The sequence below is a fragment of the Panthera tigris genome, chromosome C1, assembly GCF_018350195.1.
Source record: "Panthera tigris isolate Pti1 chromosome C1, P.tigris_Pti1_mat1.1, whole genome shotgun sequence".
Lineage (NCBI taxonomy): Eukaryota > Metazoa > Chordata > Mammalia > Carnivora > Felidae > Panthera > Panthera tigris.
The window spans coordinates 52,429,387-52,454,051 of record NC_056667.1 but is presented as its reverse complement, the minus strand read 5'-3'; the positions used below and the strand labels follow the sequence as shown (position 1 = coordinate 52,454,051).

General features: G+C 38.2%; 1 protein-coding gene across 10 annotated transcripts in view; it reads right to left on the bottom strand.

The window, feature by feature from the left end:
• The window catches only part of UBE2U (ubiquitin conjugating enzyme E2 U), a 58,705-nt gene that overhangs the window by 25,842 nt on the left and 8,198 nt on the right, over positions 1 to 24,665 (bottom strand). For 5 of the 10 annotated variants that reach the window (XM_042997462.1, XM_042997461.1, XM_007089847.3 and 2 more), the window contains 3 exons: positions 19,509 to 19,629; positions 15,772 to 15,820; positions 6,313 to 6,401 (listed from right to left, as the gene is read on the bottom strand). In XM_042997462.1, the coding sequence (XP_042853396.1) occupies positions 6,313 to 6,401; positions 15,772 to 15,820; positions 19,509 to 19,629 (259 nt within the window). Of the gene's footprint in view, positions 1 to 2,478; positions 2,531 to 5,698; positions 6,131 to 6,307; positions 6,402 to 15,771; positions 15,821 to 19,508; positions 19,630 to 24,665 lie in introns of those variants that run through there. The other 5 variants (XM_042997464.1, XM_042997468.1, XM_042997466.1 and 2 more) reach the window with 5 other exon arrangements.

The following is a 24,665-nucleotide window of genomic DNA, read 5'->3' as shown; positions in this document are numbered from 1 at the left end:
TCCTGTCTATTCTTTGATTTCTTTTCTTCCTTCAAACACACACAAGTACACATACATACATGCTTTTTTTTTTTTTATTTTTTTAACGTTTATTTATTTTTGAGACAGAGAGAGACAGAGAGAGACAGAGCACGAACGGGGGAGGGTCAGAGAGAGAGAGGGAGACACAGAATCTGAAACAGGCTCCAGGCTCTGAGCAGTCAGCACAGAGCCCGACACGGGGCCGAACTCACGGACCGCGAGATGGTGACCTGAGCCAAAGTCGGACGCTTAACCGACTGAGCCACCTCGCATACATACATGCTCTTATAGGCTTTATACTTCATACTCCTACTTCTACTATTTGGATTTATACTTCTCCCTTCCTTTATATTAAGGAAGCAAATATGAGCTCCTTAAGGTTCTTAGTGAGGTCTCATTATTTCCTTTAGATGATTATAATAACTACTATTACAGAGTTAATAGTACTTACTGCACATTGGGCATTTGTAAAGAAGGTACGTAGTGGTTACCACTGCAATATACACTTTACAGATGAACAAACAAAATTTGAGTAATGTCTTCTCATTGGGACTATTCATTACCACTTAGATGAAATTTAAATTTGAGGTTTCTATTCAAGGATAATTCATGTTGCCTTATTTTTTTTGAAATTGCCCTTCCTACATTTTCTATTTGAATATGTACATCAGTCTCTTCCTTATATATTATGAAACCCCAAATGGCATGGTCATCCTTCCTGGAATATTTCCATTAATTTTATATCACTGACTCATTTTCTTCATTGCTTTCTCTACTATCTGAGAGCTGAAAATTGCCACAGTATTTGTACAGACTTTTATTTTAATGCTTCCTATTTTATCCCCATAATTTTCTCATTCACCTGTTCTTGTACCATCTGATCATAAACTTCTCAAAAAGCTTATCATAATATGTATGTATCTAGACATAGAAGATGATAAATGAGTGATATTGATAGGAGGGAAATAATTAAGGGGCGGGGGATTGTGAGAGCGAGCAGGAGGAAAGGACCAGTGAAATTTCGTCAGTTCTTGAAGCTAAAATTCCCCATCATGACCATATCTTGTCTTTGTGGCAGTTCTGTAGTCTCTGGTAGAAAATCATCTATTGACTCCATGATAAACTTCTTTCTTCCCTTCCTTCTAAGGATAACTGGGCGTCACCTTTACTTTGTTTTTGCCATGACACATTTCTTAGGCAACATCTGTATAGGTTGATCTACATTTTTTTCCACTGCTGGGACTGTCACATCCAAAGAAATGTAGTAGCATTAATTTGCCTTAGCATGCTTTGTTTTCACATGTATTATCTCATACTACATAGAACAACTTAAAATAGATTGGAATGTTTCTTTCAAGGAACAGAAATTTAAAAATGAGGTACAAAGAGTTAAGTGACTAACCTAAATTCACTTAACTGTAAGTGGCAGAACTAGTACAGGGCAACTTCCAACATCATACTCTTCCCACTGCAGCCTTTCCAACCTTGGTTGCACATTGTAATCACCTGGGGAGCTTTAAAAACTACTACTGCCAGGTCCTGCTCCCGGAGATCCTGATGTAATTAGTCTGGGGTGTGCCTTTTACATGGGAATTTTTACAAGTTCCTCTGGTGGTTCTAATGAGTAGTCAAGACTGAGAAGCACTGCATTAGAATTAGATAATGCTGCCTCTTGCATCTAAATGCATTCTGGAGACACTTGCCCTGATTGCTGGCTCAAAGACTCAAAGAATGGAAGTCTTCTAGGGTGAAAGCAAACATCCCCATGATGCTTCAGGGTGTCTGGTCTGTCTGATGACAGCAAACAAACACCAGGAAGCCTCCACTCAGTATTACAGGGTACACTGGTCTGAAGGGATTTTTTTCCTTTAACATAAACATTTCCTTATGGGAATCATATTCTGTCATTAAAGGTGCTGTTACCCACAACCATATGTATTCGTTTGTTCTCTGCCAAACTTTTATTTGCCATTCTATACTGATGGATAGAGAACAGAGGATCATCAGTGCATTTCCCCATATGATTGCCTATGATTATAAACTAATAATTATAATTATTGAAAAATGTACTGCATATACTGCAGAGTTTGAATTTACATCTCAGGCTATAGAGAGATAGCATTTTTATATAATATTATGGAGGCAGTTTTAGTATGTGAAAAAGAGCAATAAATGTAGAGTCAGAGGAATTGGTTCAAGTCAAGAGTCAGAACCTACTTGTACTAATAATAAGCACACTTACTGAGCACTCACTATGTGCTAGGCACTGTTGTAAGTACTTCAGTGCTATGAGGTATGTGCTATAATTATTCTCATTTTACAGACGAGGGAACTGACAGAGAGGATAAGAAACTTACCCAAGGTCACACAGCTACTAAATGGAAGAACCAGGATTAAATATCAGCAATTTGGTTCCAGAATTTACACTCTTTATCAATGTATAATATTCCCTCTTACCTGTGTGACCTTAGGTAAATTTCTTAGCTGCTCTTGGTCTTGGTTTTTTCATCTGTAAAACAGAGTGATAACAGTAATAATGCCTGGTTCATAGTGTTGACATACTACTATACATGACATATATTGGTTGACAAATGAATAAAAGAATAAGATTGGGATGATCAAAAAATAATGGAGAGTATACTTTGCAAACTGTATTGTGCATGTATACACTTACCATTATTTTGGCACACATAACTATGGGTAGATTTGTTGCACAAAGATATGGAAAAGAGTTAATACCCCAAATCAAAATACAACCACTCATCAATATTCATAAAAAAGCTTTCAAAAATATGCACAAGAATTTCATAATCTTTCCAGTGATAAGGATGTAACTGTAGAAGCTGAAGTTATTAGAAGTTTCCCTTTGATTTCTCAGTGCTTGAAGAAGCATTCTATATGAAAGCTTAATCTTTATTACACACAAAATTAGGCCGTTAAAAAAGAGTATTGGATCTCATCTAGCTGAATTATCCAAAGACAAAATGGCCAGCAGCATATGTAAGGTTTAAATTTAAATTCAATTTTTAAAACAATGTTTATTTATTTTGAGAGAGAGTGTGTAAGCATGCAAGCAGGGGGAGGGGAAAACAGAGAGGGAGAGAGACTATCCCAAGCAGGCTCTGCACTGTAAGTACAGAGCTTGATACTTACACCGGGCTCGATCTTAGCAATCATGAGATCATGACCTGAGCCAAAATCAAGAGTTGGATGCTTGACCGACTGAGCCACCCAGGCACCCCTAAGTTTAATTTGTAAAAATAAAATGCTTATTATTACTGAAGGAAACCTCCTGAAACATTCTTATAACAAATCCCTAGAAGAAGAATAGGCAGGGTGATTGTGAAATCTTGTTCCAAAGGTTAGAATCAAAGTCTCTGAAATTCTTCTGAGCTAGAGGTAGCCACTAAAGCTCACAAAAAGGGTTGAATTACATACTAAGTTAGTGATAGATGTAGAAAGGAGAACCAAGTTAAACATTTTGGTGGCAAGTCTTTTAAAGAAGAAACTGTAGTCAGTGGTGCTTAATTAATTTCTTTCATTTTTAGTTGTTGTTTATCGCAACACAATTATTTCCAAATTTCTTTAAGTTCTGGCATGTGCTGCTATTATTATTAGTAGTAGTAGTAGTAGGTTTCATGCCCAGTGAAGAACCCAAGGTGGGGCTCAAACCCACAATCATGTGAGATCATGACCTGAGCCAAGATCAAGAGTCAGACACTCAACCGACTGAGCCACCCAGGTGCCCCTATTTATTTTTTTTCTTAGCAGTTTGGAGTTTCCAAATGTTTCTGTATATTTACATGTTATTCCAAAAAGCACCATTCTTCTTCTTCTTCTTCTCCTCCTCCTTTTTTTTTTTTTTAGAGAAAAAGAGAGCATGTGAGTGGGGGAAAGGGGCAGAGAGAAAGAGAATCTTAAGCAGGTTCCACACTCAGTGAAGAACCTGGGATCATTACCTGAGCTGAAACCAAGAGTCAGTTGCTCAGCAAACCGGGCCACCCGGGTGCCTCTTCCATAAAGCACCATTCTCAACCAGTTCGTTTGTTTTATGGTTGAAGGAGTTGGATGTTGAGTTGTTCCCTAGAATGTGCCAATTGCCTCTCTACCCCTTGTTTGTTAAGGGTTCCTGCCTCCTGGAACCTATCTGAGTTCCTAGGTGCCTCCACATAGGAGGTACTCAAGATGTGTTTGCCGAGTTGACTAAGCAGGACCCAAACACATATCTTTGAAATGAAGTGTACTTTGAAATATTCATCTTTGAAATATTCATGTACTCTGGTATCAAAAGTAATAAAATTCTTTATAGTGATAGAGTTGCTAAAGATTGTGTTTCTTAAAGCACCTTTAATCATTTTTCTTAACCACAAATCTATGATAAGTGAGGAAGGTAATATGTGATCACAAAATAATAACTAACATCCTGAAAGAACATGTAATTTCTTAGAAGTTATTGATCTAATTTATCTTTTTAATATTTGTTAAGCTTAGTATTGTTTTGTTCTCTAATTTGTGTCTTAAAACTACACACTTTTTTTTTTTGGTGATATTTTGTTCTATTGAAACCAAATATGAGCCTATCACAATGGTGAGATGCAAGTCGATGAGACCACAATTAAGGCAGTGGTCATCAGGATGGAGTGGAAAGGGAAACATTTTTTTTTTCTTTAGAGCAGGGGAAGGGGGTAGAGGGAGAGAGAGAGAGAGAGTATCTTAAGCAGGACCCCTACATGGGGTTTGATCCCACAATCCTGGGATCATGACCCAAGCGGAAATCAACAGTCGGTCATTCAACCGACTGAGCCACCCAGGTGCCCTGAAGGAGGAACTTTCTTAATGTTGTAGGAGATAAAGTAAACAAGGCTTAATCTGGGAGACAGAGAGTTCTAGGAAATGTCTTTGATTCTGGTTTAGGCAAGTAAATGCAATAATGGTGATCTACCCCTAACCCAGAGAGCTAATAAAGGAGGGAGGCTAAGTTTTGGGACAAGATAATGAATTCGCTTTGGGATATCTTAAGTAGGAGATGCCTGTAACACATGTAGGTGGGATGTCCAATGCACAGTTATAAATATGCATGCAGAATTCAGAAGAGGCGTTGGCTAGAAATGAGGCTTTGAGAATTATTGGCAGGTAGGCTAATGAAAACCATGGTGATAGCTGAGGTCTCTCAAAAGAGAGTGGGCAGAGAGAACTGAATGAAGAAGATTTTGCTAGAGGTGCCTGGGTGGCTCAGTCAGTTGAGTGTCTGACTCTTAACTTCCCATTGGGTCATGATCCCATGGTCGTGAGATCATACCCGCATTGGGCCCCATGTCGGGCTCCAAGCTGAGTGTAAAGCCTGCTTGGGATTCTCTTTCTCTTTTGTTCCCTTTCTGCCCCTCCCCCACTCGCATGTGCTTTGTCTCTCTCTCTCTCTCTCTCTCTCTCTCTAATAAAAAAAAGTTTTTGCTAAAGAAAGAGGCAGGGGAGCACTGAGGAGGGGAGGAGACAAACCATGGATGATGGTGTCATCTAACTCAAGGAAGGCATAGCAAACAAGAGTACAAGTAAAGATAAAGACTAAAAGGTTTTGGCGCCTGGCTGGCTCGGTTGGTGCGACTCTTGATCTCAGGGTTGTGAGTTTGAGCACCACACCGGGCGAGGAGCCCACTTAAAATTAAAAAAGAAAGTTATCACTAAGCCTGGGAGTTAGGATGTCATGGGTAACTTCAGAATGCATCATTTCAGCAGGACAGACTGGATAACCTACTTGGATCCAAATAATTAAACAGCACACAAAAGATTCAATTAAATAAGACCAGTAAGCTGTCTGGCTCTCCGCTTTTGCCTTTTTGGCTCCTAATGTATGATGGCAACAGGTGATTCGTCCCTAGGTTGATCACTGAAAGCCCTAGGCTCATATGTTTTCTTGTTGTCTTTCTACTTAATACTCTCTCTGGCTTTGAGGATAATTGTGTTTAGAATCAAAAAGGCTCCTCTTGCTATGAAGGCTTCTTTTTGGGGTGAAGGGAGTAAAGTAAGCCTCATGAGACTGAGGACTTCATCTTTTATTCCTCCAAAAGTCTATCTTTCCTTCTGGCTTTTAAGAAGACTGCAGTCCAGGGCTCTGTACAAAAGAGGAACCAAATTAATAGATGTTGAATGATTCATAGATAGAGGCAACAGAGAAGTTTATCACCTTCAGATTACAAATATATGTCAATTAGTCTTTGAAAGCAAGACAAGTTGAGAATAATTAAGAGATTAATATATACCAAAAGGACATAAGATAAGGCTAGATCACCTTACATGGACTTCTATAATACTCTGTGGCTTTGGATGTGGCTATTCCAGACCATGTCTTGTAGTAATCATTAAATGAGACTGCCTTAGTTGATCTGAAAATATACATAAAAATCAGGCAATGAGTATTTGCAAGTTTGCTTTTTAAAATTATTTTATCAGATTGGACAGTTTCAGATAACAATATCTTGCCGTAAGACAGTAAACTCATTTGCAGTTTCTAATAAGTGATCTAACATTAATTTCTGCACTAACACATAAAAATCACAAAAAGAAAATCTTGCCAAACATATTTCAAAGATAAATGTAAAATGCGCATCCATGTGCATATTATAAAGAGGAAAATATAGGTTTAAGATATCTGCCTTTCATGACTAACATCAAAAAAAGAATTTTAAGAAAAGCATCAGATTTGCATGTTTTCTCTTTCTTCAATAAACTGTTTTCTTAAAAAAAAAAAAAAAAAAAAAAAGAGGTTAGAGTGGGAGAGAGCCAAAGCATAAGAGACTGTTAAAAACTGAGAACAAACTGAGGGTTGATGGGGGGTGGGAGGGAGGGCAGGGTGGGTGATGGGTATTGAGGAGGGCACCTTTTGGGATGAGCACTGGGTGTTGTATGGAAACCAATTTGACAGTAAATTTCAAATATTAAAAAATAAAAAAAAAAAAGAAACAAAAAATAAAAAAAAAATAAAAAAAAATATTTCCTTCTTAACAAAAAAAATAAATAAATAAAAAATAAATGGTTTTCTTAAATATCTATGCCAAATTTTAGTAAAATCACCTTTATTTCCCTTTTATAATGAGGAAAAATAAAACACCAGAATTGAGATCAGTTTAATTTTCACACAAAATCTGGCCATTTTCATAGAGGGGGGAAAAACCCAACTCTTTTCTAGTAATCTTGCCTGCACTTTTCCTTCCTTGTGCTAACATTACTTTATCCTAATGGTAGAGCAAAGATTGTTAGAAAATACTGAACAGGAACTGTGAAACAGTCACTTAAATGACTACATTTCCAACCTTTTTTTATACCAACATTTTGACTGCAGAGATCCTCAACACTCTACAAACAAAACATGACTTTGGGATATTTCAGATGTGTGAAATCACCAATTAACTGGCTTACATAGATGCTGCATCAGATATAAAAGACCTTATGTCTGTTTTCTTTGAAGTTCTTAGCTCTTCGGAAGAAGTGACTTTTCAGTTAGAACAAGTACACCAGCATTAATTTTCCTAGGTGAATTGTAGCTACCTTGAAGTAAATATCGGACTCAATTTTGAAATGGATGGTACAATAGCTAAATTGTTTAATGCATTCATTTATTTAAGTGATAATTACAGACACATCATTTTAAGAGTAACATTCTTCAAATGCGTTATTGCTTTTGCAATCACACGTAAGTAGAAATCTGAAACTGGGTGAAGATAAATTAATCACTGCTATTATGGCTCCCAGAGCTGCGTGCGGAGCTTTACACCAGTAAATGACATATTAAACTAACATTACTTTTGCCAACGAAATGTTTCAGCATTTGGCAAGAGAGGTAACAAAATGAAAGGCTGCATTCTATCTCCTGCATGAAGAAGCTGGTGATCAATTTGCTGTCACAGATCATTTAGCAGACAACAATGACCCAAGAGGAAGGAAACTGTCAACACACTGTCTCGTGAAAAAAAAATACACCATCTTTAGACACAATCGTCTCCATTGTTTTTTTGTCTGTTTGACGATGACCCATGACCCTCTCCCTTCCCAGTGGTGTCCTGTTCAATTTCAAACTGTTAGCCTTCAGGGGCTTTCTTTTCTTCCCCAGAATAATTTAAAATATTACTCAAAAAAGGTGTAACTTCAGTATAGTTTGAATACACAAAGCAGAATGTCTTAAACATTTGAGAAAATTTGCATTTCCAATTCTGTAAAAGAAACAGCCCCTTAAAATAAGAGAACAGTAACTATTTTTATGGTAATTCAGATAAGCTACTAAGTTTACAGGGAATTATACAAACTACACGTGTTTATAACTTGAAACATGGACAGGAATTTACTGAGTATTATCATTGGCATTATGAATATGAAAAAGCAGGAGATATAATTTGAAACTGAACATTAGAGCCTATTAGCCTATTGGGAAAATAAGATATATACCCAAATTGGCAAATGGAATAGCTCTATGTTTAACACATAAAGTGTTACATCATTTAACAGAGACATTTGGAGATGACAATGACAGATAGTTCTTTGGCAGTGGCAGCAAGCTAAAAAAGTCGGAAGAGGGAGGTGTGACTTTGTCTCGGAGGCTTTAGGGAAGGAGTCACCTGGGATATGAACCTGGAAGAGATGGAAGCATTTTAGGCCAGGAGACGAGTATTAGCAATAGCTCAGATGGGAAGGAGCACGGTGTGTGCACGTGCACATGTGTACAGACCATGCTGAGGGAAGAGACAATAATGACAAGAGAACCGACCGTAGTGGAGAGTTCCAATTTCAGAGCAATGGAATTCGACAAAATAGTTGAAAGTGGGCAATGCAGGGTCTTCAGATGTAGGCAGAGAATGGGTTACAGTTGATTCAGTATTCTGATTTATTGGGTGATAGACAGCAATCAGAAGTTCTTGAATAAGGCAAATAAATTATGGAACGAGTGTGTAAGTTTTTTCTGGCTTTAGTATGCAGGGTGGAGCATATAAGAGACCAAATGCAGGTGGACAAGCTAGGAAACAGATGCAGAAATTCAGACAAGAAACGCAGAGCCAATAGAGGGTGGGAGCAGAGACTGCGGAAGGGAGGAGACGAACCTCTGACACACTAAATGAAATGACTGGACTGGTTTTCTGATAGGGTGTGTGAAAGGTGAAGGAATCTGGGGGTCAAATATTCTTCTAAAGCCCGGAAGACCATTTAGTTTTGCTATTAACAGAAAGCATCTACAGAATCTGAAGTAAAATATGAGTTTAAACTTAAACATGGGTTTTAGGTGATGACCCTTAGGAGTGTGACTGAGAAATTGAGACTGGAAATAAGAGATTAGGGTCAAATCAACATAAAGGTTGATAGATGATGCCATTAGGGAAAACAAACATAGAAAGAGTAAGTAAGTGTTTAGAAAAGAAAGATCAGAAGCCAATTCAGAGTTAAGAGGAGCCAGTGAAGGAAACAAAAAGGATCATAAAGGGAAGAAGAGAGTCAAGGTAGTGTTACTTCATGGAAGCAATATCCCACCCATAACCCAAGCCTACTGACTAAACCCCTACAAATCTCTGGATATTTAGTTATGTAGCATCATGATTAAGAGTACAGGCTCTGGAATCATCTGGCGTGTGTTAAAACACTCAGGTACTGCTACTTGCTAGCTGTGTGACTCCAGGCAGAAAATAATTTCACTCCTGTTTCTTCATGTATAAAGTTAACTTAGAACTTTCTCCAGTGGTTGTGGTGAGCATTCAGTGAAGTCTTCCATGGGAACAGCCAGGCAGGGAGTTTAGCATCCCTTAACCCTCAGTGTCAGCTACAGCTGCTTCTCTCCATTGCTCTGAATAAGTACCTCATCATTTCTCTTCTGCAAACTCTAAACAGCTTCCTAATTGTTTTTCTCAGCCTCTCCCTATTCCAGATTATCATGCATCTGCTTGCAAACCATGTTTGGTGACTTAATTCTACAGGATAAAGTCTAAACACTTTCAAATAGAACTCGAGGTGTGTTAGCATCTGGCTATTTCCAACCGTTTCTTCCACTATCATCTGCACGTACAGAGGCTCCATCATATGGAACTTCCTGCTGATCCTGAGTTTGCCACATATTACATTTCTGTATGTGTGCAAGCAGTCCTATCTAAAGACTCGTTTGTCTCCTGTGCCTATCCAACTCTTACTTACCAAGGTTCCAGTCCAATAAAAATAGTATGTATATGAAGGTTGTCACAGTGGACATTGTGGTCGCCTCTCCAACAGTAACTATTCCATTCCTCCCCCTCACGTACATGCCATTCAGCCTGACAGGACTGACCTCCACCCTGACTCTAAGTCAGGGCCTGATGGGTTTAAGGCTTTCTGACAATGGGAACTGTTTAGGGACAGGAACACGACCTAGAAAGACCCAGTCAGACTGAAATTTATTCTCACTTTCCAGTGAATCCTGATAACTGGCAGTGTCAATCCTCTTTGTTCTTCTTCAAGATTGTCTTGTTATCCTAAATCCTTCGCATTTTTAGATGTACTTTAAAACCATCCTGTTAATTTCCAGGGGAAAAAAACTGCTGAGATTTTGACTGAGATTGAATTGAATCTATAGATTAATTTGGAAAGAACTGACATTGCAATAATATTCAGTCTCTCCCAAGTCACAAACTTTGTATATCTATTTCTTTAGGTCTTTTAAAATTTCTCCTAGATACATTTTGTGGGTATTGGCATAGATGTCTTATTCATCTTTTGTTATGTTTTGATGCTATTGTAATGGTATTTCTAACACTTCCATTTCTATGTATTGATTGCTAGTATATAAAAATATAGTTGCTTTTTTAAATGTTCATTTTCTATCCAAGGGCCTAGCTAAATTCACTTATTAATTTTCGAGCTTTGTATATTCATTTGGATTTTACTATTATATAATCCCATTATCTGTGAATAAAGATGGTTTACTTCCTCCTTTCCAAACTTTATAACTTTTCTTCCTGGCTTCATTGCACTGGCTAGGACTTCTAGCACAGTGCTGAATAGAAGTGGTGATAATGGACATACTTGTCTCATTAAACTCAGGAGGAAAGCATTCAACATTTCACATCTGAGTATGAGGTTTGCCATTGGATTTTTATAGATTTTCTTTATTGGAATAAGGAATTTCTTCTCTATTCCTACTTTGGTGAGAATTTTTATCATGAATGGGTGACAAATTTTAGCAAATAATTTTTCCTGATTCGTTGAGATCATTTTGGTTTTTTTTCCTTTATTTGGTTAACTTCGTGAGTTACGCTGATTTAAAAATTTTAACTCAACCTGGCTTTCCTGAAATGAAGCCCTCTTAGTCATGATGTACTACCCCTTTTTATGTATCAGTGGATTCAATTTGCTAATATTTTGATTAGGCTTTATGCTTCTGTGTTTATGAGAGGTTATGGCCTATAATTTTTCTTTCGTGTAATAATCTCAGATTTTAGAATCAGACTTTGAAAGTTTGGAGCTATACCCATTTTCTCTATTCAGCAAAAAAAATTTGAATACTTTTCTTCAAAAACTTTTTTTTTTTTAATTTTGAAATACAGGCATACCTCGTTATATTGTGCTTTTCAGATACTGCAGTTTTTGCAAATGGAAGGTCTGTGTTAAAGTTGTGTCAAGCAAATCTGTGCCAGTTTTCCAACAGCTTTTTTTCACTTCCTGTCTCTTTGTCACATTTTGGCAATTCTCACAATATTTCAAACTTTTCCATTATTATATTAGTTATGATGATCTGTGGCCAGTGATCTTTGATGTTACCATGGTAATTATTTTGGGGTGCCATGAACCACACGTGTGCAGTATGGCAAACCTAATCGGTAGATGTGAGTGTTCTGGCTGCTCCACCCACTGGTCGTTCCCCTGTCTCTCTCCCTCTCCTCCAGTCCCCCTATTCTGTGACAGAACAATATTGGAATTAGTCCAACTAATAACCCTACGATGGTCTCAGCGTTCAAGTGTAAGGAAGAGAAGCAGAAGCTAGACATGACTAAGCTTAGGGAGAAGGCGTATCGAAAGCTGAGATAGGCTGAAAACTAGGCTTCTTGAACCAAACAGCCAAGTTGTGAAGGCAAAGGAAAAGCTCTTGAAGGAAATTACAAGTGTTACTCCACTGGACACAGGAATGATAGAAAGCAAAACAGCCTTAATGTGGATATGGAGAAAATCTGCATGGTCTGGATAGAAGATCTCACCGACCACAACATTCCCTTAAGACAAAGACCAGTCCAGAGCACGGCGCTAACTCTCTTCATTCCGCGAGGGCTGAGAGAGGTGAAGAAGCTGCCAAAGACAAGTCTGAAGTTGGCAGAGGTTGGTTCAGGGGTTTAAGGAACGAAGCTGTCTCTGTAACATAAAGAAGCAAGGTGAAGCTGCAAGTGCTGAGGTACAAACTGCAGCAAGTTCTCCAGAAGGTTTAGCTCAGATACTAACATATGTGATATTTCATAACCCATCCTTCACATCCTTTTAATGTTAGTAAGTAAAAGTCTGCAGAATCATGTCCAAAAAGACACTTCTATTTTCTTGATATCTAGCAACCAATCCCCTTCTCCCTCACAACTTCTAGTTTTGTACCTCAGGTCCTGATACACTTTGGTTGCCCCTGGCATCTGGATTCATTTTTACTTTTTATTCTGGATGTCAAATTACTTTCCCTTGTGTCGGGTGGTGGAGAAATTATGCTCTCTCACACTTCCATGCTTCTGAATGTGTTATTCCCTCTGCCTGAATGTCCTTCTCCTCTTGTCTGTAGGTGAATTCCTATTCTCCCTTTAGAAATCACCTCAGGCATCACCTTCTCCTGGAAGCTGGTCTTTATATGCCCCTCCTCCCACTCTGGCAGTCCAAGCTTTAGGAAGATATTTCTTCCTCTATGCTCCTCTAACATCTAGATCTCATCTCTGTAATAGGACTTACTATATTGTAAGTATTAATGTAATAAAACAATTAATAGGTATGGTCCAATGGAATGTTAGATTGCATTTAACAGAGGTAGCACCAGTGAGAGGTGACTTGGTGAAAAAAATATAAGCCTCTAAAGGAGGGCTTTAAAAAAAAAAGCTACAGGAGAAGAATTTTATACTCAATATGACTCATTTTAAATATGATTCCCTCTGACTTTAGCATTCCCCCCAGCCGCAATCCTGGTATTAGCCCTGTGGCCTTCCACTACATCTTTTGGTAGAAGTTGCTCCCTATATGGTCCTATAGGATGGACAGTCAGGCACACTCCCCGCACTATCTTCTCTTCAGAGGAGAGCTTCCAATCCTAGACTATAAATCATGTGAGACCAAAGATTATATATTATTCAGCTGTGTGTCCCCAGTATGGGAGCACAGTGTCTATTATGCAGCAAATGCTCAGTGAATATATTTTAAATAAATGAGTAAGTAGCTGTTCTCCCAGAAGCCGCCCTATATCTTGTTAAGTGGCATCCTACAGCCCATGTGCAAACTTCCCAGGTGGTAAGCACAAGCCTAAACCATTTTTAATTACGGAACATCAACTGGATTCCCCCGACTATATTCTACTCAACTGACTAGACTTTACCTATGTTTTGCTTTATCTTTTGGAAACAGGGTCTTAACTGTCTGGCTAGGCCTCTGGAATTCATTTCTGTAGTCAGGTTAATACTTTTAGCTCATAAAGTAAAGTCCTAGCATATGGTGCTAGACAGACAATGCTAAGAGCAGCATCTCTTTTGGAATAACTTCTGTGAGACCTCATTGTACAAGTCTACATAAAAACTAAAAACAAGGGGCACCTGGGTGGCTCAGTCAGTTGAGCGTCCGACATCGGCTCAGGTCATGATCCCGTGGTTCACGAGTTTGAGCCCCGCATCGAGCTCTGCACTGATAGCTCAGAGCCTCGAGCCTGCTTCAGGTTCTGTGTCTCCCTCTCTCTCTGTCCCTCCCATGCTCATGCTCTCTCTCTCAAAAACAAACAAACAAACAAACAAACATTTAAAACATTTTAAAAATTAAAAGCTAGACATAACTGAGCTTTGTCCCATAACAAATGTACCAGGGGTAAACATTTGGAGCCACAGATATATAATAAATTGCAGCCTCCTATATACTAGGAGTGTAGAGTATCATTGAAATATAGATTATATTGCTTCAATTGAGTCCTAGAGATTTCTCTAGAGATTGCAGGCTAGCACTATGGGAACACCACAGATAAGACCTGATTCCAGCTTCATTTATTCTGGGTTTCATTCAGAGGACCAGCCAACGCTGAAACCACAGAAGTTCTTCTGGCCTCCATTTCGCTGCCTTATTAGTAAATGCTGGCACCGTACTTTTATGCACTGCAAATGATTATACCACAAATAGAAAGAGCTTTGTAAAATTCCAGGGACATTCATGTTTTAGAGGAGATAAAACAGTGTTGGCACATTCAACAACTATTTACCACAGGTCCATTTTGTGCCAAGAAGGTAAGTTGCTTCTTTCCATTTGATAAGTTTAAGGGGCAGCGATGTCCTTTACTGAATGCCAACAGGGTGCACTATTTATTAGAGTGTACTTGCCTTCCTGAAACTTTCCAAGACTTTCACCAACCGAAGCCACCTGAGTTACCTAACTTGCTCATCTTTTATATAGGGCCGGTCAAGAAAGCATAAGCTGAAGCAAGTCATTTCAACACTAGTTAACTGTCTTCTATATCTGACTGACTACAAAATTAAGGCTGATGGAAATGCTCAAGAAACTAAATACTGCAGAACTATAAATGAGAACATTGTCCTGTACCTTGTTCAGGTGTTCATGGCTAAACTGTTGCCACATTTTCATGTTATCTCCTAAAAGGTACAATGGACTCATCCCTAACTCTCATCATTTTCCTCTGGGACCTTATATTTCCCTAATTGCTTGGCTTTTTATGATGTGTAAATGGTTTGTGCTCATTATATTCATAACATGTTTTTTCTTTATCCGCAATAAAAAATGAAAATTAAAGGAAGAGGCAAGTTCATATAATTACATTAAATTTTAATTTAATAGTCTACAAAGAATTCAATCACTTTTCCACATTCTTCCCAAAAACAACATTAAGAAAAAAGCATTGTAAGAGGAAAAGAGATCTACTTCCTTTTATAGGTTAAAAAGCGAAAATTTGGAGCACCTGGATGACTCAGCCAGTTAAGTGTCTGACTCTCGATTTCAGCTCAGGATATGATCTCATGGTTTGTGAGATGGAGTCCTGTGTCTGACAGCACAGAGCCTGCTTGGGATTCTCTCTCCCTCTCTGTCTACCCCTCCCCTGCTTGTGCTCTCTTTCTCTCTCTCTCAAAAATAAATAAACTGTAAGTAAGTAAATAAATAAATAAATAAAGTAAAAATTCAATTATGATAAAAAATATAAACCGTTTAAATCAATAGTCCTTTTAGTAAATAAATTGAGGTCATGAGTTCGAGCACCATGTCAGGTGTAGAGATTAAAGAGAAAGAGAGAGGAAAGAATGAAAGAAGGAAGGAAGGAAAAAAGGAAAGAATTGACATAGAATATATAAAGAAAAACTTACCTGGGGCACATATGTGGTTCAGTTGGTTAAGCGTCCAACTCTTGATTTAGGCTCAAGTCACGATCTCAGAGTCATGAGTTTGAACCCCATATCAGGCTCTGCACCGACAGCCTGCTTGGGATTCTCTCTCTCCCTCTCTGCCCCTCCCCCACTTACACGTGCATGTGTGCTCTCTCTCTCAAAATAAATAAACATTTTTTTTTAAAAAAGAAAAACTTACCTGATAAATTTATCTGGATCTTTAAGTGACTCAGGCCTGTCATCTCTCACTGTAAAGAAAAATATGAAAGGAATCTGGTTGACTTAGAAGAAGGAATAAATGGTTTTATGTACACTCTTTCCAAACCCTCAATAAAATAGTAATAAAAGAATAAAACTAAAGTATAAAACCTCAAGGAGAGCAACAGAAAAACAGGCAGAAAATCAAGGTGAAAGATGTTAAGTGGTAACTGTCTTAGCCAAAAAACTGAAATCAAATGACATGATGAGGGGACACCAATAAAAAGCATGTGAATTTACACTTCAGAACCTGGGAAACAATTTAGGAATTGGAGATGCCAGATGCCTCTGACTATGTAATTTGTTGTGCAAACCAGAGCACAGAGTAAAGGGGGGTGTTAGAAATAATTATAGCAGGACTGTCCCAGGCAGTCCGGTGTACATGAACACTCTCGTTACCAGTAAGAGAGATAGGGTCCAGTCCCAAAGAAGATGGCAGGATTTGGCAAGGTCATTGGGACCTCCATCATCTGGCTTTGAGCTCACAGCTTAGCGTGTTCTTGTCAATACGCCAAGGCAGAGACCTGAGACCTAGCTGTTCAGGCTAGACAAACATCATGTTATGGAAAGTTTGGGGAATGAGAGGCATTTGCATGTCTGCATACCAAATACCAGGCTTAGGCTTAGGCTTAGGCTTAGGCTAATGAAATTAATTCCAGACCACTGATTATGAGGGAGAAGTCCCCATGTATTTAAGGTATGTACCAGCACGAGGCAGGGCCAAGCCTGCAGATTCTGGACCATAGTGGCTACAACCTAGTAGGCCTGTGGAAGGCAGAACTGATTGCAGCTACTTCAGTTTTTTGGAACAACAGAGAGTTAATTGCCCTTTTCTCTATGAAAGCCCTTCAAATATTTGAAGACAGCTTTTACAGCTGCCTTTTATCATTTCTTCCATTAGCTAAACATACAGTTTCTTCAGCTCAGGGAATGTGATTCTCCAGATTGAGCATGCTGGTAACTCCAGATGAGGGCCCTGCACACCAGAGTAGGGTAGGATTTTCATACAACAGGTACCTGGTGGAAAAGCACTTTCTATACCTTAAGTTTATGATCAAATAAATTCCCCAAGAAGTTTTTCAGGGAGTTCTGCTGCCAAGTCAGCTCTCTCTTATTCTTTCCTGGGAAGTTTTAATGCTCTGATCCCAAATGAATGACTTTATGCTCATCCTATTAAATTTGGAGGCACAAAGGAAGGGGAACACCTGGGTTGAAGGTCTGACCTCTGCAGCTTGCTCTCTGTGGCCTAGGGCCAACCACTTCACCAATGACCCTCAGCTTCCTCACTGAGGAAGAGGCTGAGCATCAGATGAATAAATGTGTGTGAAAGCATTTTGTAAACTATGAAGTAAAATCAGGATCTAAGTTTACATGCAGTTTTTCATTCATTCATTCTACAAGTTTTTATTCAATACCTACCAACAGACAGTACACTGGGTATTGAGGGTGTAGTTCCAGCCTATAATCAATGCCTCCAGAGAGGATACAATTTGCTGCTTCTTGAGTTTCTCTTTTATACAATTAACTATCTGTTCTAGTTTTGGGTTATCTAAAACTATGGTAATTCCTTTTAAGCATTTTCTAGCTCTCTTTATTAATCTTTTAAACTATATGAAAGATGACTCTTGAAGCATTCTAGTGAGACATTTTTTTCAAGTTGTTACAAGTAGTGGCACCTGGGTGGCTCAGTCCGTTGAGTGTCTGACTTCGGCTCAGGTCATGGTCTCATGGCTCATGAGTATGAGCCCTGCATCAGGCTCTGTCTCTCCCTCTCTCTCAAAAATAAATAAACATTAAAAAATTTTTTTCTAAAGTGTTACAAGTAATTTATTCTCACTGGATGAAGTTTTTCACAGAAATCCACATAGTTTGATACCCTCTAATTTAGAACAAGTTTTCTGCTACTTCTCCCCTGCCTCCCACCCCCTTAGCAGCTGTCTCTGCTGCATCATGGACACTCTTGCCCTTGAAAGCTGCAGGAAGTCAGTCTCTTTATGGAACCCTAGGCCACCACTCACAGTCTGGCTGAGGTGGCAAGCAAGCTAACTATTTACTGTCTTGGATTCCCACATATTTCACCAACATAACTAAAGAATATGGTGAAAACCTGCCAAAGTTCTATTTGCTCTGTTGCTCCTGTGCAGGGAGATTTAGCAACTGGGGCAGCTTTTCTGTCTGACTTTATGGCACAGCTGGAGAACCAAAAGGAGTGAAGGATGGCATCTACTAGACAGGAGGACAAAAGGAAGGACTCTAAAGTTTTTTTTTTTTTCTCATCCTTCCTTTTTGCAGGGCAAACCCAAAATCTATTGCACAGAATCATTTGCTGTAGAAAATCCTTTAAAACCAGTTTTTAAATTTCCATTTACTAGACTGTGGACATAGCTTTGTTGTAGAATCTTTCTCTATAATGATGGTACTGTAGGGCTCAATGAACGGTTAAGTGATATAAATTGTTTATTCATTCATTCCACAAATAGTAACTGAGTGTAGAGGATACAGTTGTGGATGCTATAGTATTCCAGTGGGTCAGAAATGTGGCCAGAGTGAAGCAATCAGACTCCTCTGTGTACAAACCTGTTTCAAAACTGTCAGGGATTGGTTGAGGGACTCCATGACTATCATGACGTGTTTGAAGATACTGAAAAAGATGCCTGTCATCACTGCTTGATTTGCACCAGACCCAGAAGTCCTATGGAGGAGCACTTGAACTTGGTCACAATTGTACAGACCTAGCTAATGGACTGGCAAGCCCTACAAAGGGAAGGTAAAAAGAAGCAGGGGACATCTGAACAAAAAAGTACAGAGAGCTCAGTTTGAGAGAGCAAGTCTGAACAGCAAGGCTTGCTGTTGGGGAGGTAATACCAGCTATGACACATGGCTGCCGTGTGCCGCTAGAAGGGGGAGGGGCAGGACATAGAGGAAAGAACTGTCCCTAGGGGCCTAACCCTCATTTGTGGCAAACCTCCCTGGTCATAAGAAGCCAACAGCATTACTCTGCTAACACAGAAACAGTGAAGACGATGGGGGTAAGTCATGAAGAGGTCACTGGCAGGATGAGAGTGAGCAAAAAAAAAAAAATTGTATATATATAAAAATATATAAAAATATTATATATATATATATATATATATATATATATATATATATATATATATATATAAAACACATCACTGGTCAATAGAGCAGAAAGATTCAAGAACTTCAGGTGTCATTTCCACAAGGACTCTTAGAAGGAATACGAGAGGAATACTCTTCAGAACAAAAAGCTAAACATATTGCTTGCTAATCAAGAGGAAAGGAGTTCCAGATCAGTAAGATCTGGGGTATTGCAGATGAAGTCTGGGAAATATCCATTATAGATCGAAGAGTTAAAATCAGACGTCATGTCTTTGTGATGGGTAAATAATTTTCAGTCAGTACCATCCATCCTTATGACCATAACATTTAAAAATACTAAGCTTATGATTGCTGATAACCTTTAAAGAACAACTTTTGACTAGCTTTTTGATGACTGAGTAGCTTGACAAAGCAGTACAGTAGGAGAGATCTTAGTATGATTTCATTACTGAAAATGGATACAAAAAACATTCCCTCATGTAACAGTTATTTGCTAGGTCATTCATTTGCATAAATGTATAATTAATTGGCAAAAAACAGTAAGTAGGCACTTCTTACATTGTGATGGTTGGTTGAAAAATCTTAGAACTATTTGTTTGTACAGAGATTCATCTTTAATCAGCATTTGGGCTGCTTCCAAATTCACTGGATTTTCTAGCACTGGATTCGAAAGCATAACCTACAGGAAAAAAACAGAAAAATTAGAGTTTTTAAAGTAAACTTTTTTGTTAGGGCAAAAAGACAAGCAAACACATACAAGAATAACAGCATTTATTAAATGTCTACTATGCCTCCATCTGGAGACAGATATGAAGACAAATGAGACATGGTCCCTACTCTCAAGAAACTCTTGATCTACCTTAGTTTTATACTGCACGTTCATGAGCCAAACAAAGCAAGTTATAAGTTCCTTCCTATGACCTATTCCTTTCTACCACATGAATTTAAGTTCAATTTATGTATAAATTAAACTCAACATTAGGAAACACTGAGACATTCCCATTAAAAAATAAAAGTTTACATTTTATTTTTTAAATGTTTATTTATTTATTTTGAGAGAGAGAGAGAGAGAGAGAGAGAGAGAGATAGAGAGAACTATTGAGTACAGGGCAGGGGCAGAGAGAGAGGGTGAGGGAGAATCCCAAGCAGGCTCTACGCTGCCAGTGCAGAGCCTGATGTGGGGCTCCAGCTCATGTACTGCAAGATCACGACCTGAGCCAAAATCCAGAGTTGAATGCTTAACTGACTGAGCCACCCAGGCACCCCAAAGGTTTACATTTTAACATAAGACCATACTTAGATATGGATAAGCAAACATATGTATTAAGGCTGTGTATACCTCAATATTCCTCCAGATCCCTGAATGATTAATTTTTTATCTGTAGTTTTCTACTGCTGCTGTAACAAATTAGCACAGCTTTAGCAGCTTAAACAATACAAACTTATTATCTCACACTTCTGTAGGTGGGAAGTCTGGGGTGATTAGGCTGGTTTCTCTTTTCCAGATTTAACAAGACTAAAATCAAAGTGTCGGCTGGCTGGGCCCTTATGAGAGGTTCTGAAAGAATCTGTTTCCAAGCTCATTCCGGTCGTTTGTTAGCTGAATTCAGACCCTTGAATTTGTAGGACTGAAGTCCCTGTTTCTTTGCTGGCTGTAAGCTGGGGGCCATCCTTAGCTACAAGAAGTCTCTTGCAGGTTACATTTGGACCCCTACATCTCAGAGAAATTAAGGTATTAAAAAAACCCTTCTTATTCTTGGAATTGCTCTGATGTCCCCTCCTGCCACAACCATTCTCCTTCTTCCACTGTATTTCTCTGAGTGACTATTCTGTCCTCCTCTTCTGTTGGCAACAGGCCATATAATTACTTTGGGTCCCCCTGTATAATTCAGGATTACCTTCGTATTTTAAGGTCAGTTGATTCATAACCATAATTCCATCTGCAAAGTCCTTTTACAGCAGTATGTATATTATACTGAATAACCAGAGGATGGGAGTCTTAGGATATCTTGAAAATTCTGCCTGCTATAGTATATGTGCATCTGGACAAAATAGGGTGACCAGTAGTAACCAAAACTTGATAGTTCCGCTAAACCATAATCTTGTCTATCCATCACCTCAAATTTTTAATTATTTTCCCAAATTGCAAGTATTTATTCAATAATTCAGTATTGTGACTATTACAACATTCAAATTAGATAATAAAATACAGCCAAAATAATAACTACCAGAATACCTACATGTAGATCCAAGTGGATAATTGTGGCTTATGTGTCATGGAAATGATGGCAGTCATGACCAATGAAAGCAATAATCTGACATCTGATATCTCAAAAGCATTAAGAATTTACTGCTGTTATTTGAGTTTTTCTGTTTGGAAAACACATTTGAGCTATGTTTCCAAGAATATTATAAGTTGCTTGAATAAGGATTCAGTGTGGGTTGCACTATACCTCTCAAAGTAGGCAGGAAACAGATCAAACTTATCTTCAAGAGCAAGCTTTTGGTCTTTGGCTGGAGAGGCAATCTTACTCAGAGGCACATCTGGTAAAGTTTATTCAACAGTCTTCATGTTGACACTGTGCCCAAGACCTTTCCGTATAATGTGTACACAAGCTACTACATGTACTTAATGATTTTTAAGAACTGGAATATACTCAAATGTATCAATCAGACACCTTGTTAAAATAGTAAAAAAAAAAAAATAAAGGTCCAACTTTTAAATCAGCCCTGTGATAGTATGAAAGAACATAAAGCAGATTTCCAGAGGATAAGTACAAAACAAACCTGAAGCATTGGTAAACAACTGTAACTGTAGGTACAATTTATAATTTTCAATTAGTTAAAGCCCATGAATTTGGAATTCCTTTTATGGATAGGTGTTGGTATTTACCTTTGCACTATATATTGAAGTACAAGTGTTCTTAAAATATTTTATGAGATTATAAAAATTTTAGGAGGAAATGATTAGTATAGTTAGACTTTAAAATATTTTAAACACATTTCAAATGCTACTCCCTTGAAAAACAATGTGATAATTATATGTAGGTCTCATCTGTTATTTAAAGGGAAGTGTTCAGAAATGATGGCCTATCCATGTACTGTCCATTACAGTAGGCACTAGCCATATGTGGCTATTGAAATTTAAATTAAATAAAATAAGTGAAAAACTGAGTCCTCCTCAGTTACACCAGCCACATTTCAAGTTCTCAGTAGCCATGTGACTAGTGCCCACTGTATTAGACAGTGCAGATACTGGACATTTCTGTCAGTGCAGAAAGTTCTACTGGGCAGTGCTGACCTCAAAAGGACCATTAAATAGCTATTAAAATATTAATTGCAGCAACATGAAAATTACTTGAGATAAAATATTAAGTGAAAAATAAACAGGTCAAGTAATTTATAGATATAAACCATAATTGAAACAATGCAACAATTCAGGTTCGTTCTTCCATTTGTGTTACTTAGTACCTACCGTCAGCATTGTCCTGGGTAGGTACTGGGGAATCAGAGATGAATTGGACCTGTTCCCTGACCTCGAGGAGCTTCTAATCCAACAGGAGAAGACAGATAAGAAAGCAGTATGTGCTTTACAGTATTACAGTGCCCTGATAGAAATCTGTTTAGAGTACTACTTACTGGGTGGGGGACAAAAGAAATTCCTCAAACATCAAACCCGTCAGTTCTACCTATGAAAGAAAGTCAGGAAAGGTATCCCAAAGGAGGACTCATTTGCCCTGACTCTGCTGATGGGAGCAGCCGCTTGCCAGACAGACCGAGCAAGAGGGAAGGAGAGACTGGGTTGTCAGGCAGAAACCAGACTGGGCACTTCTCAAGGTCCAAGACTTGCTTGAGTTTGTAACTTTAGAATTGAGAGCTCTATAAATGCTTTTTAACCTGAACTGAACCACGCACTGTGAGTGAAGAAAAGCATGAAGATATAATACGAGGGGGCTGCATGGTACGTCAGGGAGAGAATGAAGCCCAGGTGTGAGGACAAGGGGGTTGTTTGTCAGGCAACAGAACTGAGCTTGACACTGTAGTGAATGTGGAACTGAAAGATTTCAAACAAACAAAAAAAAAAAACAAAAACAGAGGAGAAAACATTACAGGGAAATGTTAATAACAGCAGGATTAGGGGTTTTCTTTATGACTATCAGTAATTTTCTTTTCCTTTCTACTATCTTACAGATCTGTAACGTGAGCATGTTTGTTTTATAAATCTATCTGAAAAATAAAAAGACAAACAACTGTGTCATCTACTGGCTTTCCATGATATATTTGGCTGTACTTTGCTGTCACTTTGTTAAAGGTAAGAACAATCATAATATTAACTAGCTTTTATTGAGTTCTTTTCTTGGACCACTCACGATTCTAAGTTCATGTGTTAATTTATTTAATCCTCACAAGTTATACAAGGGAGTTACTAACAGCCCCATTTTACTGATGGAGAATTTCAGGTATTTAGAAGTGAAGAAATTTGTCCCGTGGTACAAAGGTGCGAAGTGGCACGACGAAGCACCCTGAACTCAGAGCCCTAAATCTTCCTTTTATTAAATTAGTCTGCAATTCAAATTCTCTATCATTTCATTCTGGATTGCCCTCACTCATTACATTTTGGGAACATTTGGTTTTACTATTCTTCGGGCAGATCCTAATTTGGGTAGAAGAGATTGGAATGTGACTCACTCTGAAGGAATCCAGAAGATCAATCCCAGAGACCTGCATATCACACTCCCTTACTTCTTTCCAGTGTTTGCTCAAATATCTCTTCCCAAACATGGCCTAACACAGGTAGATGCTCAGTACATATTTGTAGAATGAATGAATGAATAAGCTTGAGCATTTAATCTTCAAAAAGATTATTTTTCTCAGTATATACTAAGATGACTACACAGAACATTTTTTTTCAAAAATAAGAAACAGAATTTCTCTTATAATTCTGTGTGATGGAGAGAATTCAATTAAGCCAGAATACTTTATTCTCTAAGTATTCCAGATAATCAACATTTAATAGTTTATTTTCAGATATTATTAATGATATAAGTAGGTCCATGGAAAAGACATCGCTGAGCTGGATTATAGGTGGTCAAAGCAAGTGCCACTGAAATAATTTATTTTAGCACCAGAGGAGAAAGGAGGCTCATTGAGGGACAGAAATAACACAACACTGAGGCATGCTTCTTAGGACGATGCATCCAAGAGGCAAGGGGGCATTCCAGAAACAGGCATCAGTCTGGGGGGGAGGGGGCAGGGAATCCCTGGTTTAATTGTTCCCTGGGTTTGATATGAAAGTTATAAAAGAGCAAGTCGCTAGCACTGTCAGAAGCCAAGCTGATAAAGCTGAACATTTTAAGTTCTAGCCATTTGATTCACCTCTCTGAGCAAGCAAGATTCATGAATGAAGAAGGATCACATCCAATATTATGAAGTGAAGTTAGAAGCCAAAAGAAAACTTAAGACTGTATTTCTAGAATTGAAACCATCCGGTTCTTTTTTTTAAATAAAATATGCATTCTCTCATTGTAAAGGGACCTAACCATCAATTTCACTTTAAAATAATAATCTTTGTAAGTCCCACTTTATAACCTTGGTGTAAAAATCTTACTGATTTACATAAGCTTACTCAAATCCTTCAAACATTTAAATATGCATTGTACATCTTATTCCTTATATTTTGAATAACTGGGAGAGTTCAAAGTATTAAAGAGAGCA